This window comes from Garra rufa, chromosome 24 (genome assembly GCF_049309525.1).
Source record: "Garra rufa chromosome 24, GarRuf1.0, whole genome shotgun sequence".
In the NCBI taxonomy this organism is placed as follows: domain Eukaryota; kingdom Metazoa; phylum Chordata; class Actinopteri; order Cypriniformes; family Cyprinidae; genus Garra; species Garra rufa.
In genome coordinates, this window is record NC_133384.1 from 16448080 (window position 1) to 16468548 (window position 20469).

At 35.8% G+C, this 20469-nt stretch overlaps 2 protein-coding genes across 4 annotated transcripts in view; both read right to left on the reverse strand.

The window, feature by feature from the left end:
• Window positions 1–69: 69 nt before the first annotated feature.
• On the reverse strand, window positions 70–18538 carry cd226 (CD226 molecule). 2 transcript variants are annotated; one of them, XM_073830688.1, is made up of 7 exons: window positions 18414–18538; window positions 15065–15391; window positions 14574–14930; window positions 8737–8833; window positions 8126–8180; window positions 4982–5008; window positions 70–4174 (listed from the first exon to the last, which is right to left on the reverse strand). In XM_073830688.1, the coding sequence occupies exons 1-7, from the start codon at window positions 18478–18480 to the stop codon at window positions 4148–4150; spliced, it is 957 nt and encodes a 318-aa protein (XP_073686789.1). In that variant the 5' UTR covers window positions 18481–18538; the 3' UTR covers window positions 70–4147. The 2 variants fall into 2 exon arrangements, with proteins under 2 accessions (XP_073686789.1, XP_073686790.1); XM_073830689.1 differs by lacking the exon at window positions 4982–5008.
• Window positions 18539–18683: 145 nt separating this feature from the next.
• rttn (rotatin) overlaps window positions 18684–20469 on the reverse strand; it is an 81373-nt gene continuing 79587 nt past the window's right edge. For both annotated transcript variants that reach the window (XM_073830687.1, XM_073830686.1), the window contains 3 exons: window positions 19550–19653; window positions 19229–19298; window positions 18684–19094 (listed from right to left, as the gene is read on the reverse strand). In XM_073830687.1, the coding sequence (XP_073686788.1) occupies window positions 19012–19094; window positions 19229–19298; window positions 19550–19653 (257 nt within the window). In that variant the 3' untranslated portion in view covers window positions 18684–19011. The remainder of the gene's footprint in view (window positions 19095–19228; window positions 19299–19549; window positions 19654–20469) is intronic.

Sequence of the window (20469 nt, forward strand, 5' to 3'; positions counted from 1 at the left end):
TAATATCCTGATTTAATGAAACATAATTATGTGTGAATATTTCCACAAAATTTGTACTTTCAGGATGAATAGAAAGTTCAAAAAACAGCATTTATTCGAAATAAAAAAGCAGCTGTAACACAATATGCATATTAATGTTAAATACAATAATCTAATATGTTGATTTCCTGCTTAAAGCTGCAATATGTAACATTTTGGTAACAAGAGCAAAAAATAAAAATAAGTTAACACATAAGACATCAGTGTTCAAAACTCAAAAAAGTCTTCTTACCTCGATTCGCAACGGTACGTACGTTTATAATAATTATTTATCCGATTTCGCGGGGAATTGATGCTGTTTTGTCGTCTGTGCGTGGTACGTCAAGTCTGTAAACTGGAAAAAAAGAACCGGCTGCCATGTATGAAGCGTTTATAGCGTTTTTTTTTTTAGAACGGTTGTTAAGAATTTAAACCGGTTTTAAGTGAAGTTATCGGTTACGTTGTAAACGGTAATCGTCGTTGTCATTTAGGGAATCGCCTGTTGTCAAAACTAAGAAGAAAACCCCTCAAACTCCGGAGAGTCTACAGTCAAAAAGAGACGAGGCCAATCAGCTATGGCTTTTAAGAAGTGGCGGCAACTCCGAAATCTGAGGGGAGTAAAGACCAACGCAGAGATGGCTGTTTTTTTCTCTCCTGCTGAACAGGTAAGACATTTCAGTGTCTCAATAGTTAGCTAAAGCCCGGCTCACACTACAGGAGTTTTAGCCCGATTTTGCCCCGATTTTCCCCTTCCGAGAATCGGAGCAAAAATCTTGTCAAGCACCTTGATCGGCCCCGATGTTCGGCGCAGATTATCTTGTAATGTGAGGCGTTCAAAGATCGAATCTTGCATCTCCCGATCTGCTAGCTCACAGATCGGGGCTGCCCCGATCAAATCAAACATGTTTGATATTTAAGATTTTAAATCGCGATGATGACGCTATGTGCTTATCAGTACTTTCACAACAGCCAATACGTGACCACAAAACACAGGTCGTTTGATAGTGGAGATGAAGGAAACTGCTTCTTGAGTTTTTGTAGTAACTGTCTTGTCAGCATAATGTGTCGAAAACGTACCACAACTGTAAGGAGAAAGAGGAGCTATGCTGAGGTAAAATTGTCTTATAGTTTTGAATAGGCAGATTTTTACCACAGCGGTAGCGAAGTGTTTTATAAATATATATACTGACGTTTGTGTACATAGGCCTATATATAAATACATATGTATATAATTTTGAAACACAAAATAAATTAGGCTCAAACATTATTAACAAACGTGCCTGTTTATTTTAGCACTTACGTCAGTGAACAAAAAACGCTCAAATAAATTAAAGAAATAATATATTTAAATAAGAAAGTAGCCTAAATACAATGTTAAATAGGCTATTAAACAAACATTCGTTGCAAAAATGTCGGACAGCTCATCAGAACTACTGGCCCGAGTCCGACTGGAACCTGTCTTTTTTCCTCTTTCTCTTCCCCATTACACAGCTGCTGTCTTTAATAGCAAAGTGATTACATTTATTTTCGTTTCTTTAGTTTATAAAGTGAATTTAGAGATATATTTGGAACATTTTTTGTTTGTTCAATTCAAGTTTTTTGTTTTTTTTAAAGTAATGCGACCAGCGGCAAACAGATCAATTTAGCCTTCTCAAGCCATCACGATTTAAATTAAAATCTATATCTATATCTATATATATATATATATATATATATATATATATATATATATATATAAACTTAAAGCATATCATAATATTTGTTTAATCGTTTAACCTAGATAATGTGTGCTAATAGGCACATATCCAATCGTTTGCGGAGATTGAAAGCTGGAGCGCGCCTACATGCATTCGCCGGTGCAATGTGAAACTTCATTTTTGCTCATAAAGCGGTCAGAGTAATATATCATCCAGAATTGTAAAGGGTCTACCTTAGTTCGTGTGTTCACAGCGTTAACAAAACGTGCTTTTGAAGAAAACAAACAGGATACGCTTTCTGATGTCTGGTGTTAAAAAGGAGCGCTTCACAATAATTAATATACGCTTTAAATTATTACTTCACTACTATAAAACGAAATAATTAAAATCGAAAACAAAACTCTTTCATAAGCTATAGGCCTAATTCATAAAGATACATTTAGGCTTTAAAAGTGAGCAGATGGCGAGTCAAGATAGTCAACTTCATCTTTGCGACACGGACTTATTATTATTAATTCAAATATCTCCTTAATTTTTGCCCCGACACATTCATGGTAATTACTTTTTCTGGGGCCATTGAGACCATCACAGCCCTAGTTTTGAACATACCAGGTGAGTGCACAAGTTAACCTGTGTAAACATTAGTTGCTGAAATGGAGATTGGCTGTGTGAGATCAAGAGGCATGATAATCCTAATAATATCTTGTAGTGTGTGATGCGCCAGGATTTTCAAATCTTATAGTGCGTGCATGTTTAAGATTTCAGGTAAGATAATCTGCGAAGATTCTCCTTATGTGTGCGCTGCAACCAGATTTCATAATCGGTTAGGATTTTAAAACTCCTGTAGTGTGAGCCGGGCTTAACTAGCACTAGAACGCTTGTTTACTTGATTCAGATAGTATCTGAGTTCCGCTCTAATGTCGCGTTCTCATATTCTTCCGCGCAGCAGTGCCGAAGCACAACCCACCTAACGAGTAACTTGTATATTAAATTTCAAAATGAGGTGGCGACAAGTTACGTACTGCAGCTATAAACAATCAATATTGACAAAAAGGGCTGGATAAAATTGTTGTGTAACCATGTTTTTTGAAGTAAGTTAAAGAACCGCATTAATTCAAAATTTGAAATAGAAACATTTTGTAATAAAATTAAATAAAAGCCTATTTAATTTACTGTTATTTTTAATCAATGTAATGAATAATGAAAATAAACGTACTGAACCCATATTAGATGTAATATACTACCTACCAGTCAAAAGATTTTTAACATTAAGATTTTTGTAATTTTTTTAAAGTCTCTTCTGCTCACAAAGCATGCATTTATTTGACACAAAGTACAGCAAACATTTAAAATGTTTGCTATTTTCTAAAATAACATTTCTATTTGAATATATTTAAAAATGTAATTTATTCCTGTGATCAACGCTACATTTTCAGCATCATTACTCCAGTCCTAAGTGTTACATGATCCTTCAGAAATCATTCTAATATGTTGATTTGCTGTTCATATTATCAGTATTTAAAATGATTGAGTAATATTTTTATTTCCTTGAAGAATAGAAAGATTCAAAGATCAGCATTTATCCAAAATAAAAAGCTGTTGTTGTAATATTATACACTATAACATTCAAAAAGCTTTTTTTTAGGAAAGAAATTATAGAAATGAATATTTAGATTTAGCAAGGATGCTTTAATTTGATCAAAAGTGATGATACAAATACATTTATAATGATACAAAAGAAATGTTGGTTTTTTGTGTGTATTATTCATCAAAGAAACCTGAAAAAAAAACTACTCTGTTTTCAACATAATAATAAATGTTTTTTTGAGCAGCATATAAAAATATTAGAATGATTTCTGAAGGATCAAGTGACTGGAGTAATGATGCTAAAAATTCAGCTTTGAAATCACAGGAATAAATTACATTTAAAAATATCTTCAAATAGAAAAGTTATTTTAAATAGTAAAAATATTTAAAAATTGTACTGTTTTTGCTGTATTTGAAATTAAATAAATGCAGGCTTGGTGAACAGAAGAGAGTTCTTTAAAAACATCAAAAATCTTACGGTCCAAAAACTTTTGACTAATAGTGTATATACAGTATATAAAAAGCAAAAAGTCAACATTAAATGTTAATTTCTTTGTGAGTCTTAAAGGAACATATATCTCCAACAACATCATACAGGCATAATACAGTGTCATAAGGTCAAATCCAATTTCTTTTAGAGTACTAAGCCTAATTTTTTGATTTGTAGATGCATCAAAATGTGATTCATTTTATTCCTATACATGTTAAGTGCTCTGTGCTCAAACATCACATCAGAACTCTCGAATGATCTCAATCATTTAAACTCATTACGTCTCACAAAGCAAATCATATTCTGCCCGTAAGCTGAGCATTGTCAGTTAACGCAGGTTTTCGGATCCTGGTTTTCATTCGTGAGGCTGGTACTTCCATTTCTGCAGAGAGAAAGCAAGCGGACTCAAACTGAGACATGGGACAAGGATGTGATTTTGAGAAGATTCATCCACTCAAAAGCTCTCTGAGGTCCAATCATTTGATAATTAGAGTCAGTCAAACTAAAGTGTTGCTTTGGTGTCTGCTCAGAGTGACCGTGCTTGGCTTCGAAACAGTCCAGAAAGCTTCTTAAGAAGATTACCTGTCAAACTGACTTCACAGAGGAGCAGAGAGTCATGAGCAGCCAAGATCCAGCACCATTATGCAATGAAATGCCATGTAATGTAAGTTCTGAGCCAGGCTTGAATGGTTAATGTAATGATGAAGATGACGATGATGGTGGTAGTGGTTCATCAAATGACAAATTATATGCATAGCTCCATTAATCTTCCTCATTATAAGGAATTTCCACTCTGATCCATTCATTAGTATTCAGGTGCGAAAGCATTTCTTGGCACTGGTGTTTGGTTTGTGTTTTATGATTTCTGCAGTTTGGCTACAGCTAGTTCCAATTATTTAGTTTTAACTCTGTAGAATGGCAGTATATCATCTCTTTTGTTTGTGTTTTTCATGAGCTCTCACTATCTGGAAGTTAACGTATATATCTTTATTCCTTGCCCCACTTCTGGTCCCCTTTTTCATCCTGTCATAGACACAGCCATGGTCATATGTGTTACGCTGCCACAGAAAAAAAAAATTAGTTGGAGTTATTATGAATGATAAAAGCATTAGACTGGACTACTGGGCAACATCAGTGTTAATGAACTTTGATTAGTAGCAGAATAAAAAATTCCTGATCTTTTACTCACCCCCATGTCATCCAAAATGTTTTCCTTCTGTAGTTGAAAAGACATTAGACAGGTTTTTGAGGAAAACATTCCAGAATTTCTCCTTATAGTGGACTTCAGTGGGGATCAATGGCTTTAAGATGCAAATTGCAGTTTCAGTGTAGCTTCAAAGGACTATCTCTAAGGAATAAGGGTCTTATCTAGCAAAATGATTTTCTAAAAAATAAAATAAAATGTATATACTTTTTAACCACAATTGCTCGTCTTGCGATAGCTCTGGGATGTGCAATCGTGACTTTACACAAAGGTCATGTGTGGTTAGTTCTTTGACCTGTTCCCTTTTCACGTTTTTTTTTTTGTAAACACTGGGTCGGTACTTTCGCCTACATCACTCATGACCTTTCCAACGTGATTACGTAATGCATGAAGTTTGTTCCATTGTTCGTGCCATTTGTTTTGTTAGATAAGACCCTTATTTCTTGGCTGGGATCATATAGAGCCCCATTGAAACTGCAATTTGGACCTTTAACCTGTTGATCCCCATTGATGTTCAACATATGGAGAAAAATGCTGGAATGTTTTCCTCAAAAAACTTTTTATCCCACTGAAGAACGCAAGGCATGAACATATTGGATGACAAAGGGGTGAGTAAATTACTGGGAAATTTCTATTCTAGAAGTAAACTAATTCCTCATGCAAAGACATGGCACCACTGTTCAATATGATATATAACATTATAATAATATTAACACACAATGTCATACAAAATATAAAATGCAGAATTTCTCTAAATGATATTGTGTCAAGTAAAAATTGATTCAGGAGAGAGATTGGAAATGGATATGAACGGTGTCTTTGCTTTGCATTTTTGAAGTGGAGATATGAGCACAGTTATTAAAAATGATGCATCGTGTGTTAATCCCAACAATGAAATATGGCTGAATGTTAATATATAATATACAGCAGGGTGAATTTCATGAAATATGTCCAGAATATACTCGGTGTTGAAAATCTTAAAGATTACTTGATTAGAAATGACACAGACGTCTCCCAGAAGATAATAAGACGATGTACAAGAGGCATCATTGTGGAAAAAAAATTATCACTCATCTTTTATTTACATTTGAACAAAAAGTGGCATGTCCAAAATTATTCATACCCTTCTCAATAATCAATAGAAAAGCCTTTATTGGCTATTACAGCAATCAAACTTCCTATAATTGCTGACTAGCTTTTTGCATGTCTCCACTGGTATTTTTGCCCATTCATCTTTAGCGATAAGCTCCAACTCTTTCAGGTTGGAGGGTCTCCTTGCCATCACCCTGATCTTTAGCTCCCTCCACAGATTCTCAATTGGATTTAAGTCAGGACTCTGGCTGGGCCACTGCAAAATGATAATGTTTTTGTCTGCTAACCATTTCTTCACCACTTTTGCTGTGTGTTTTGGGTCGTTGTCATGCTGAAATGTCCACTGGTGCCCAAGGCCAAGTTTCTCTGCAGACTGCCTGATGTTGTTGTTGAGAATTTTGATGTATTGCTCCCTTTTCATGGTACCGTTTACTGTGATTAGGTTTCCTGATCCACCGGCTGAAAAACACCCCCAAAACATTGGGTTCCCACCACCATGTTTGACAGTGGGGATGGTATTCTTAGGGTTGAAGGCTTCTCCTTTTTTATACCAAAGGAAGGCTACATCAATGTGGCCAAACAATTCAATTTTTGTTTCATCTGACCATAAAACAGAAGACCAGAAGTCTTCTTCTTTGTCCAGATGAGCATTTGCAAGACCAAGCAGGCTTTTGTGTGCCTTATCTGGAGAAGTGGTGTCCTCCTTGGTCTGTGTCCATGGAACCCAGCGGTGTGCAGTGTCTGTTGGACTGTCTGCCTTGAGCCACCAGCAGAGCCCAGATTCATCAGGATGGCCTTGATGGTGATGCTTGGATTCTTTTTTACCTCTCTCACTATCCTCCTGGCCAGAACAGGTGTCACTTTTGACTTCTGACCATGTCCTCTGAGATTTTTCACAATGTGGAACGTCTTGTATTTTTTAATAATACTTTGCACTGTAGCCACTGGAACTTCAAAACATTTAGATATGGTCTTATAGCCCTTTCCTGACTTGTGAGCCGCCACAATGAGCAGCCGCAGGTCCTCAGTGAGCTCCTTTGTCTTAGCCATGACTGTCCACAAACCAGCAGCAGAGAGCTTCTGTTTTTCACCTGTTGAGTTGATTAAAACAGCTGTTCCCAATGAATCAGGTTAATTAGAATGCTTAAGGACAGCTTGGACTATTTGGAATGGTATAGAACTTTGGATTTTCCCATAGACTGTGACAGTTTGCAAAGGGTTTTAATAATTTTGGACATGCCACTTTTTCTTCAAATGTAAATAAAAGCTGAGAAATATTTTTTTCCACAATGATACCTTGTACATTGTATTTTTATAAATAAAAGCCTGTGTCATTTCCGGTAAAAAAAACTTGCTGGTTGAATAAAAGTAACTTTAAGTCAGAATTTGCCAGGGGTATGAATAATTTCGGCTTGATTGTATTTATACAGTAACTGTAATGGTTCAAATTTTTTTGCAAATAAATTATGTAACAGTGTAACTAGTTACTCCCCAACACTACTTATTATAGTATTAAAAAGAGGGTTTTTAAATCACACTACAATTTAAATAATAAAGTTAAAAAAAAACTTTTTATTGTGAAATGTGTCCCTGGACCACAAAACCAGTCATAAGAGTAATTAAAAAAAAAAAAAAAAAAAGAGATTTATACATCATCTGAAAGCTTGTTAGGATAGGACAATATTTGGCCAAAATACAACTATTCAAAAATCTGGAATCTGAGGGTGCAAAAAAAAAAAAGCCTTGAAAGTTTAAAGTTGTCCAAATGGATGTTCTTAGTAGTGCATATAACCAATCAAAAATTACGTTTTGATACATTTAAGGCAGGAAATTTACAAAATATCTTCATGGAACATGATCTTTACTTAATATCCTAATAATTTTTGGCATAAAAGAAAAATTGATCATTTTGACCCATTTTTGGCTATTGCTACAAATATACTGGTTTTGTGGTCCAGGGTCACAAATATGGACGTGGACTTTCTTCATGAGATTGACACAGCAACAATTACATGATCAGCTGACTGACATATTTACCTGTCTTTTGGCAGGGTGCAGTTTGATTCTGTAATCCTCTCTCTTCCTTTTCATCCTGTGAAAGCAAGTTTAGCAATTGAGTGAGGGTTTACTTTAGATGACGGACATTAAAGGCCACTTTATCATTTTATTAAGAAGCAGGAAAGCAAACACTGCAGTATAGAGATAACCTCGCTTCACTGCTAAATAACAAACTGCACACTCAGTATAAAACTTAGTGAGGCTGGCAGCAAGTGTGTTGGACATATGGCGAAGACGAGGAGGGGATGGAATTTCACAGCCAATTATCTGAGAGACCCCTTAACAGACAAACCAGATGCTTATAACTTCATACCTAATGAAATCTAAGGGGAAATACATTGTTCTTCAACCTTCAATCCAAATTCAGTCACAACATGGGTAGAACACAGGTGTGCGCTCTTATACTATAGCAATTAATCTGTTCATACTTCCTGTTTTTTGTTATATTAGCCCTCACAATTTTCGCATAAAAATTGTGAAATCATGCTGTTTATTCATCACAGCTTATAACAAGACATCCTTACTCAACTCAAGGTGATTTAAACCTCAAGTGTAAAAACTGCTGGGTGTTTATGAATAATATGACACACCTGTTCAGCCACGTCAGTAATAAAATCATCAGAAGAGCGACACCAACCAGCCCTCCTCCAATATACACATACAGCATGTGATGAAGACTTCTAAAATCTGAAATGAGGGATAAACAGGCATTAAAAAAATTGTGAAACATTTATGAACTGAATTGAGGCTGGACAGTGTTGTAGGTTGTAATTCTCAAAATAAATCAATGGAGTTGGAAAAAAGTAATTTGTGACAAAACGTTAATAATCTTTTAATAAATACCTTAAAGGATAAGTTATCTTTTAAAATAAAATTTTCCTGAAAATGTACTCACCCCCATGTCATGCAAGATGTTTTACCTTTTTTTAGTTGAAAAGAAATGAAGGTTTTTGAGGAAAACATTACAATGGGGATCAATGGGTTGATGGTCCAAATTGCAGTTTCAATGCAGCTTCCAAGGGCTCTACACAATCCTAGCCGAGGAATAAGGGTTTTATCTAGCAAAACGATTAGTCATTTTCTTAAAACAATAAAAATTGATATACTTTTTAACCACAAATGCCCATCTTGCACCAGCCCATTCTCACACATTACGTAGTAATGTTGGAAAAAAACGTAATGTAGACGGAAGTACCAACCCAGTGTTTACAAAGCGAACAAGCAAATAGAAAGTTAAGCACCCTTTTACAAAAAAGGTGAAACAATGGTCATTTTGAAATTGGATGAGAAACTGAGATTCAGGGTTCGTACGGGTGCTTGAATTCCTTGAAAATGCTTGAATTTTAATGTAGTGTTTTCAAGGTTTGAAAAATGCTTGGATTTTGGATGAAGTGCTTGAAAGTGCTTGAATATACAGTTGCATCGGTTTCATATTAATTCGCTTTCATACTAAATAGTTATTTTTTGTTATGCTTATAATATGTAAAAGAAAAAAAAGAAAAAAACAGCTCCGCTGGAGTGTGCACGTGAGGCTGTAGTGTGATCCGCCGGTCTTTCTTGCTGCGCGCCCTCTGATGGAACAGAGCGGTAGATAAAACATGCCAGTTATCAGGAGGTTGTTGCATCAGTCCTCGATGGCTTGAAAACGACAAATAAGAACTATGTTTAAAACGAAAATTTGGGGATCGCAAAATTGCCAGCCCGATGTCCCGGGGCTATTGTGTTTTCCAGTCGGGCTACTAAAATGTTTAACCGGACTATCTTAAAGTAGAGGGCTCGTGCGGGTCATTACAAACTCATCAATTTAGCCTTATCAAAGTTAAGGCCATACAAAGTTTTAAATGTATTAAATAGTATAAGAAAAGGCTTAATTATAAGTTTAAGAGTTAGGGACGGATATACGAGAATCGCGATAGGGCTGGATAAAACTTAAAAAGGCAATGATGTCATACTGAATAAATATGCATGCTGCAGGTTTCAAAGTCAAAACGCGGCACGGATGTCTTTATATGAATGTATCTGAAGGGAACCGACTGTCCTCAGAAACGGAGAAACGTGTCGTTGGCATTTTCATTTCATGTCTGATAAAACTGCGTTAATGCTGATTTGTGTACAGCCATTACTAGGAAACCGTAGAATTTCAGCACTCCTAAAGCGCCCCCTCGTGACAAAGAATGAATTTGCGAATATTCAGCTGTTTAGTAAGATTATTACCAATTTTGGCCGTTGTTTTTATGCATCAAACACATAAGAGTTGTAAATGTAAAAGTTATGTGCTTTCTAAAAATCTAAACAATTAAGACAGTAATATTTGTTTTAAATAAATATATATCAATTTTAAAGGTATAAAGGCTGAAATGCCATTGTATAAGATGTCTTGTTTTTGTGAAAATCTGAATTATAAATCATGTCATTTTATGGCTTAATGTTACTGTACATTGTTCAACCCCACAACGGCGTTCATTTTACTTGTGCAGCTCTTAAAAAGGGTCATAAATTGCCTTGAATTGATATTTAAAAATTCTGCAGATACACTGTAAATAGTGAAAAAAATACCTTGATATTTGTTAATAGGAAATCAGATAGGAGTCTAAATGTCAATCAAAAATATTTTCAATGTTTAAAAAATGGTCTTTTTTCATTTGGGCCAGTTAAATTTTATTATTAATTTTATAGTGTCTTTTTGACTACCTTTTAGTACATTTAGGCTGGAATGTGAAGTTTTAGAATTTTAGTTTATCATATTTTTTTACAGTCATTTTATAGCAGTCATTAATGTGTTACCATAGACATTGCCCTACTCCACTCATACAGTATTACTTTTATTTGTGCAGGTCTTAAAAAGCCTTTAAATTTTATTTTTAAAATACTACAGATACTCAGTAAATTATATTAATTATATATTTTTAATTATATAATTTGTATACTGAATGTTGACTATTTATATGGGGCAATGTTATATGCAATCTAGACAGTTGTTTTTTAATAGCACAATAACATCTGATTTAAAATTTAGAACTCATGTATGTGAATATGTAATTTACCACAGTGCTGGAAAATCTTGAAAATGCACCTTGAAAGTGCTTGAAAAGTGCTTGAATTTTACTTTGGAAAAGGTGTAAGAACCCTGGAGATTGAGTTTTTCGCTCTAACCTACCTTTTGAACCAAAGTACACAGATGAAAAACTGAGGTGACCTTTCCAACATAATTATGTAATGATTGAAGTTGGGATTTGCATCGCAGAACTAGTGCTGGATGAGCATTTGTGGTTAAAGTATAGAAATTTGTATTTTTTTTTTTTAGAAAATGACCAATCATTTCTCTAGACAAGCCCTTATTCCTCGGCTGGGATTGTGTAGAACCCTTGGAAGCTGCACTGAAACTGCAAAACAAAAACCTTAATTTCTTTGCGACTGATGAAAGAAAGACATGAATCTTGGATGACATGGAGGTGAGTAAATTATTTGTAAATTTATAATCTGGAAGTTTCATAAGCAAAATAAAGAACCTTGAATGCAAAATGACTGAAAATATATATTTTTTCACAAATTCAAGACGATGACCAAAAGTAACCTGCAATTGCTACACTATTAACTGAACATTTTTTCCCCCAAAAAGTCTTTAGTATGGCAGTGGTTCTTAACCAGGGGGTGTCAAGAAGACTTTTTTTTAAATAAAAAGGCAAAACAAGCTAAACAAATCAAAATCAAGATATTTTTCCTATTTTAATTCACCTTCAAAATTATTTTCATTTACTTTAATTATTTTAGCTACCAGTCAAACTTTTGTTCAAACATGAATAAATTGTTCTCATGATCTGAAAGACCTCTGATACTGGTCTCATTTTCTCAAAAGGAAGAAATATGAACAACAACATGCAGAATAGACAAAGACATGTCATCAGAGATGTCCAAACCAGGCCCTGCGGGACAAAGTTGGTCCGTGATGACCTTTGATTTGGCCCTCCATTCCAAATTACAAGAACGGGGAAAATAGCTGCCATGCATGGAAGCACTTCACTACAATTTATCTATTGTTGCATTGAAATGTTACAGAATATAAATGTATAAGTATTTTTAATATAATATGTGACCCTGGGCCACAAAACCAGTCTTGAATAGCACAGCTATATTTATAGCAATTGCCAAAAATTATAGATTTTTTCTTTTATGCCAAAAATCATTAAAATATTAAGTAAAGATCATGTTCCATGAATAGATTTTGTAATTTTCCTACTATAAATATATCAAAACATACTTTTTGATTAGTAATATGGATTGCTAAGAACTTCATTTAGACAACTTTAAAGGTGATTTTCTCAGTATTATGTTTTTTTTTTTTTTTTTTTTTGCACTCTCAGATTCTAGATTTTCTATTAGTTGTATCTCGGGCCATATATGGTCCTATCCATGGGCGACATTTGACTCTTGAGTCAGGGGGGGCAAGAAAAAAAATCAGATGTAAGCATTAAAACAGTGCCCTACGGTATTGCAGCACATCAAAGCAGTCAATTAAAGCGCTGCACTTCAGCCCGGGCCGATGGGCCCTGACTTTTTTTTACACCCCAGGGCTACGGCTTCGGGCCAATTTTCACGTCATAGTTCAGACCCGGGCCGGCATCGGGCCTGTTTTAGGCTTCTCCTTATTTTCATAATTTAGACAACCATCAATTATGGTGAAGAAAAAAAATGCCGCGCTGGTGGAAACAACACGAAACTTCACTTTCGCTTTCACTTTTGAGACCGACTCAGACACTGTTTAGTGTGCTTTAGCGCAGCTGAATCCGCGTTCAAGCGCACACAATAGGCTAAAACTCACCCCAAGCACCGGCAAAAATAAATAACAATGAATGTGTCGAGGAAAGAGTAAGGACATAAATGAATTATTTAATAATTAATTTGTGTATTCTGAGTCAGTGTCGCAATCTCCTTTTTGGACGCGCCTTCAGAGAGAAATTCATCTTTACGGATTACATGAAAGAGTTTGTGCTTTTGATTTGTTTTATTTCGTTAAGTAATAATTTAAAGCTTTCTATAAATGTATTTATTATGTCTGTGAGGCATGCATTTCGCTTCATTTTGTTAAGCACTCCTGTTCAAGAACCAGACGGCAGAAAGCACATAATTTTTGTTTTCTTTATTTTATAAAAATGCTGTAACGTTTTTTTCGATGTATTACTCGTACTTTGTGAGCAAAAATTACGGATAATTTTAAATTGCTTCCAATGAAAAAAATGCAAGTGATTGCGCTGGTGCCTCGATGTCCTGCAAGCTTTAGCTTCCACTTTCTGCACAAACTATGCGCATATAGCTCACATGTATCTGTAACGTTTAAACTACCATTGTTTTATACTTGAACTGTTTTATATCTATAGATTTCATTTTAGGCAAGTCGTGATGATTTGAGAAGGCAAACTGATCAAACAGACTATGATCAGTCTTCCGCTGGGCGCTGTTCGGTAAATATATATATTTTTAACGAATAAAAAATGCTCCAGGCGTTTTTCTAAATTAGCTAAATATAAAACGAAACTAAATATAAACATTTTACCATTACATACAAAACTGAACTATTTTATAGCTGAAACAGTAAGTTGTTTTGGGAGAAGGGGAAAATATATTTTTATCCCGTCTATTGCTTCACCGTTATTTCGAGAATAAACCCAGCGTAAATATGCAAATGTCACTCCCAAAACACATCAGCTTACATGTGCCGAAAAACGAAAGTTTCATACAAATTTTAAATGGATTATAGCCTGGAAAGTGCAAAGCACGCTCCCCTTATTATCACTAAAAATTCATAGAGATCTCACAAAATTCCGTTATAATTAATAAAGCTCTCTAAACTACACAATTAATATTTTATTTACATCGCGTCTACACTCATAAGATGATTCACGAGCGCACAAAACGGCACTTAATAAAAACCGATCAGGCGCTTTCAGCAGTGAGTGAATTCTGACAAGTGTTTCTAATTGTTCGGAAACAACAGATATGTCTGTGATTGGCTACATTGCTCAACGCTGCAAAAACACGTTGGATAGTTTGCCAGATCTTCAATTGCTTTGCTTTCGTTTGAGGGTTACATAGCACCGTCTAGTTCCCAAGTACAACCGAGCCTAAGCTTGGCTAAAGCAGTTGCAGCGGGGCTGTCGAGGATTCCATGACTAACCACAGGGGGGGCAACTGCCCCCCCTTGCCCCCCCCTAATGTCGCCCATGGTCCTATCCTAACAAACCATACATCAATGGAAAGCTTATTTATTCATCATGCATAAATTGACTGGTGGTCCAGGGTCACATATAGTTGGATATAATGGCCCACATTTTGGCCCACAGCTCTCATTCAATTTTGATTATTGGTCCTTTTTGGTAAACACTTTGGGCACATCTGCTGAAATAAACAGATAGTTCAGTCCTTGTCCTACCTTGAACAGGTAAAGTAGTCAGCAGGACGGTGGTGGACTGGACACCGGTGTCTGTGCTGAAGTTGCAGCGGTAGAGTCCTCCATCTTCTTGGATGATGTTGGTGAGGTGTAGACTGACCTCCATGGCATCACTGCAGTTCACTTGTCCTCTACTGTTGAACTCACTCAGCTCCACGCCATCTTGCAGCATCTGACACGTTGCTATAATAGTACTAGTGCCCATCTCGGCATCCACTTTCTCAATGCTTACTTTGTAAATGTCTCCGTTGTGGACAAGGTCACATGTAATGGTCAGGTTGTCATTCTCTGCGGCCACCAACTTAGTGTCCGGTTGAATAGAGAAGGTGGTATTGATTGCTAGAAAAAAAAAAGCAAAGTATGAGTGATGTGAGTTAGATCTTAAACACTGGAAATTGTTGACCTAGTATTCTTTGGTATCACAATTCAGGGTTAAACTTGTTGGGTCACCATGTCTTTTATCTGTAACTCACCTGCTTTTTCGACAAATGTGTCTTTGGTCCATGAACCCTGAGGATAACTCTGCAGAGAGCAATGATACTGGCCAATGTCGCCCTCAGTGACGTTCATTATAGCAATGCTGCCGTCCATCGCAGTGGTTTTCAGAAACTCCACTCTGCCGTCATACGTTGACTCAAAGTTGGTGCCATACTGAGGATGATAAACAGCTACAGGTTGTGAAAGAGGCTTTTTAGTCCAAGAGACCATAATGAGCTGGCCAGTCCACGGACACAGGCAGTCCAATATCATTCCATCCTGCAGTTTGACTTTTGATTCTCGGGCTTTCATCTGAACAGAGCCTAAAAGACCATCACGGAAGTGTGGGAAATCAGACACAGATAAAAACTGACACAAAGGAAAACACAATCATCTAAAGCAGTGGTTCTCAAACTGGGGGTACGTGAGATGACAGAAGGGGGTACGCCAACAAAATGCTGAGCTTTGCCATTCAATTAATTCTACCCCAATTTAAAGAAACATTCAAATCGAGCATGTATTTATTACAAGCGAAATGCAGGTTTTATTATAAAATAGGAAAATGGGAGTGCCGTAAACAATCAAACGACATCGAATTACCTCATCTCTTGCGGTCAAAACTGACTGTATCCACACCAGCAGCGTGCATATGATAGGATGCCCACAGAGTATGCTGTTTTGGCAAACCGCGCTGCTTTCAATTGTGTCTTTAAAGTAGATTTGTAGCACTTAATAGAAAAATATTGACACTGACTCTACATAAAGACTGATTTAAGTAGGGTGACCATACATCCTTATTTCCCCGGACATGTCTTTTTTTTGGACTTCCTAAATCGCCCAAAATGTCTGGGATTCTGCTTTTGCTTTCTACAGTCACTAGGGTTACCACTTTTAATACCCAAAAATAAGGGACGCATTCGGGGGGGGGGGGGGGGTGGGGGTTCATATGAGTTGTGCATATAATATGGGACGAGTTGTGCATATAATATGGGACGTCCTGAATAAGAACTGATCATTGTTTTTTTCTACTTTTTAGAAATGGGGTCTATATACCCCGTTAAAATGTAATAATGTCCCATATCTCAAAAATGCTGCAGTAAAAATGTTTCATATGAGTTTTGCATATAATATGGGCCGTCCTGAATAAGAACTGATCATTGTTTTTTTTCTACAAGTAGAATAATAATAAGTTTTCTAATAAGTTTATTAGACTCTAAAGTCTAATAATGTCCCATTTCTCAGAAAAGAACCGTCAAGTACATCAATAAATAAAACGGATATTAAAGCAGAAATGCAAATAAATAAGTAAGTAAAAATTCACGAGCATTTTGTAGTATTATCTCTCAGTCCTGGGCGTCTAAATGAAAAGCGCTCTGCAAGCGCGTTCTCTGTGTTGTTTCTGAAACTACTGTAATCACTGTAATATGCGCGCACACTTAAAATCAATCGCGGCTGGCTTGACCGTGTTTTTCTGAACCGCGGCTGGCTTTACCGCAGTGATTAACCGCATGAGACGCTGCTTTAAAAAAAATTATAAAAAAAAAATACGGAACAAAACCCGTCCCGTATTGATTCAAAACGGGACGCGCAATTTCATTCTCAAATACGGGACGATTCCGTATTTTAAGGGACGGGTGGCAACCCTAACAGTCACCATTCATTGTGTGCGTTTTTATATTAAAAATGGGACTGTTTTCCTAATCCTGCTCCGGCAGGTTGATTTTATCCCATGAGTTAAAACTTTGAAACATTGCATGAAAGTCCATTTGACTGAAATGCTTGTAATGAAACATTTTGCATTCTACCTGTGATAAAACTGTGGTAGATAATAGTTTTGTGAATACCAAAAGTAGGACACCAAACCCCCCAACCCTCCACTCCCCGTCAAACGTCCTCTTTTTTTGAAAACTAAAATATGGTCACCCAAATTTAAGAAACTCAATACAGAAGCATATTTAGTGAAAATTTTACATTTGAAATGTTGCCTACATTTTAAACATAATATTGCCAATATGTCATAAGGGTAAATTTATTTAAATTGAGATTTATACATCATCTGAAATGGTGTATGGTATGGTAAAATCTGGAATCTGAGGGTGCAAAAAAGAAAATATTGAGAAAAATCACCTTTAAAGTTGAAAATGAAGTTCTTAGCAATGCATATTATTATTAAACATCAGTTTTGATATATTTACAGTAGGAAATTTACCAAAAATGTTCATGGAACATGATCTTTACTTAATATCCTAATGATTTTTGGCACACCACTGTAATAAGTTTGAGAACCACTGATCTAAAGTCAACAAACACTGGCGGAGAACATCAGGGTTCATGCACAACTTCTGACTAATACTTCTTTTTTTTCCCGGGCATTTGCGATTACTGTATTTTAAAATGTATTTAATAAATTTCACTAACAAAGAAAACAATAAATTAGTAAAAAATAAAAAGATTTCTTGAGTGTTTTTGAAACACGTCTCTTATGCTCATCAAGGCTGCATTTATTTGAACAAAAATACAGTTAAATTACAATTTTAAATAACTTTTCTGTTTTAATATATAAAGCATTCCTGCAAAGACAGCTGAATTTTCTGCAGTGTTACATGATCTTTCAGAAGTAATTCTAATATGCTGATTTGGTGCTTAAGAAACTATTACATCTGTGCGTAACCTTAAGGAACATCACTACCGTCCAGAACACCTTTTTCCCCCCCCCCCCAAGACGTTTGGACCAATTTCTGTCGAATGGCCTATGTATTTGATCAATTTAAAATTGCCATCTCATACCATACATTTGGTTTTCCAAGCTAAATCTACAGTAGTTTATTGAGAAACACAAAATACGTGTTTATTTTACCTAGATAAAGGTGTATGTGCCAAAATGTTTTCTCTCGTTCAAGTTGTCCAACCAACAGGTATTTCTGGTATTTCCATGATCACTGTTTATTAAAGTTGCCATTAAGAAACCTCTTAAATGAATAGTTATGAAACTATTTTTTGTACAATTAAAAAACTAAACTAACAAAATGCAACCAACAACCACAAGTACAAACCAAAGCTACTTTCAAAGTAACCACATTCTCCTTTCATTTTTTAAAGGATTATAACAAATCAAAATCCGTTATTGCAGACTTGTTCTTCTTTAAACATCAATAGGATAGGATAAAAATATTTATATTCCTCCCATCAACAGTGGAAGTCAATTCAATTCATATGTAAACAAGAACACTGTTTATGATGCTAGAGAACAGCCATTCTTTCGATATATACATACATTACCAACAAGGAACAAACAATGTGCTATAGTTTTTACAAGCAAAAGTTGCTACCTGTTAAAAACATTACCTTTTAGAAAACAGAGCTGCATCATGAGTACCAAGAAGTACCAGTAATCCTTTTGTACTGCCACCATCTTGCTCCTCTGAGACCGAATGAATACAGCATTGACGAAGACTGAGGCGACCACAGCACTTTCTGTGTTCAGCTGCAAGACTCTGCAATCACATCCTCAACCAGCAGTTAAACACTGTTACAGAGGAGGTGTTAAGTTCACCTAACTAGAAAGGGCTGAACTCTAGCCCACACAGTCTTACCTGAAACTGAAAGAGCGGATTCAGAACCAATCTCTGAATTCCCCTATGATGCAATAAAAGAATGCAAAGGAAAGGAAAAAACAGATGGTACACCCAAAAATTAAATGATAAAACGATTAACTTTGACTTAAGTAGGCCTTTACAATGCATGCGATTTCATCATCCAGTCAAACCGATCTGACAGCTGGAGAATGAAGAGGCGTCTGCTGTAAAACCAGATCATTTATTGATAGGCTACAAAACAAGAAATACACTCAGAATGAAATATTCCATATCATACCAAAACTTAAATAAACATTCACATTCACATTATTAGCTGACGTTCATGATCTCCATCATCAGAGAGGCACTTAGGAGCTGAAGATGTGTGTGAGATTTCTCAGGCACTTCAGAAGATAGACGTTCAGGGGTTTGTCACTCGTCTGCTCTTCATCTATACGAACAAACAAACAGACAATTAGCTCACATTTTCAGGACAAGATCCATTCCTGATGCGTCTACTGCTGGAGTACCACCCGAGAGTAAAAATGAGAGGCTCTACAATGATCAAACTGAATATATTCCCACCTTTCCTGGCAGACATGTATGCCTCTTCAACTTTCAGTCTGATGGAAGGACACTTCAAAGTAGCCTTTGCCTTTGTAAGAGGAGATATGCAGGATGGGAAGATAAAGGGTAAGATGGATCACGCATGACGTGAGATGACAGACTTGCATGTAATTTGTGTTTATAAAAATTATTATGAAACCTACGTCGCTGCCAAAGAACTACTGGATGACTCTAGAAGTACTATGCAATATTTTTTCTTAATATTCCATTAATTGTTTACTAAAAGTTGTCATAATGTCATTATATAACAACTAGATAGCATTGAATAAATGACGTTACCTTCTGATTGTTGTGCAACAGAGCCCAAAGCGCAGAAGCTCCTATGGTATGCATTTCTGATGAGCTACTGCCCAAACAAGAGACTAGCAGCTCAACAGCTTTATCTGAAATATAGAATCATTATGTAAAATGTGATATGTATATATATATATATATATATATATATAACAAATATACAGAAATGGTATTGCATCTTATTTTCTTCACTTTCTATAAAAAGGAATTGGGCGGAAACGTTGGTTTGATGTGTAAATGTATCATCACTACATTGTGGCTGTTGTGACACATCCGGATTTCGGTGTTTGTGTGTAGCAAGGCTTAAATGCTGTTAGTGGTGGATCATTTTTACACTGGCAGTGTCGCATTGATCTTAACATACTAGAGTCTACATCACAGACTCACCAAAAAATAAATAATATGCAATAAAACTTTTTTTTTTTTGGTGAAAAAAAAAAAAACAGCTGAATAGATGAGCAATTAATGACAATTGGTTAATAGATAACCAATTAATCAATTAATAGTTTTTTAAAGGGATAGTTCACTCAAAACTGAAAATTTTGTCATTAATTACTCATCGTGTCGTATAATTATTTTATTTTTTTATGAAATCTGAGAGCTTTCTGACCCTGCATAGAGAGGGTCATAGGCAACTCAACTGTAGGGTTGTGTATCGAGAACCGGTTCCATTTTAGAACCGGTTCCAAATTTCCATTAACCGGGTATTCGATAAGACACGTGCATTTCGATTCCGCTTAACGATTCCCGAGTTCGCATTTTAATTTGATTTTCAAACAATTTAAGTGGAGGAAAGAAAAGAACTTGCGCACACATCTGAAACGCGAGCACGGAGAACAGCGGTCCTGATGCGCGCTCCCGATCTGTGTCCGTTCTCGAAACAGTTCCGTGCATTTCCACTGCAG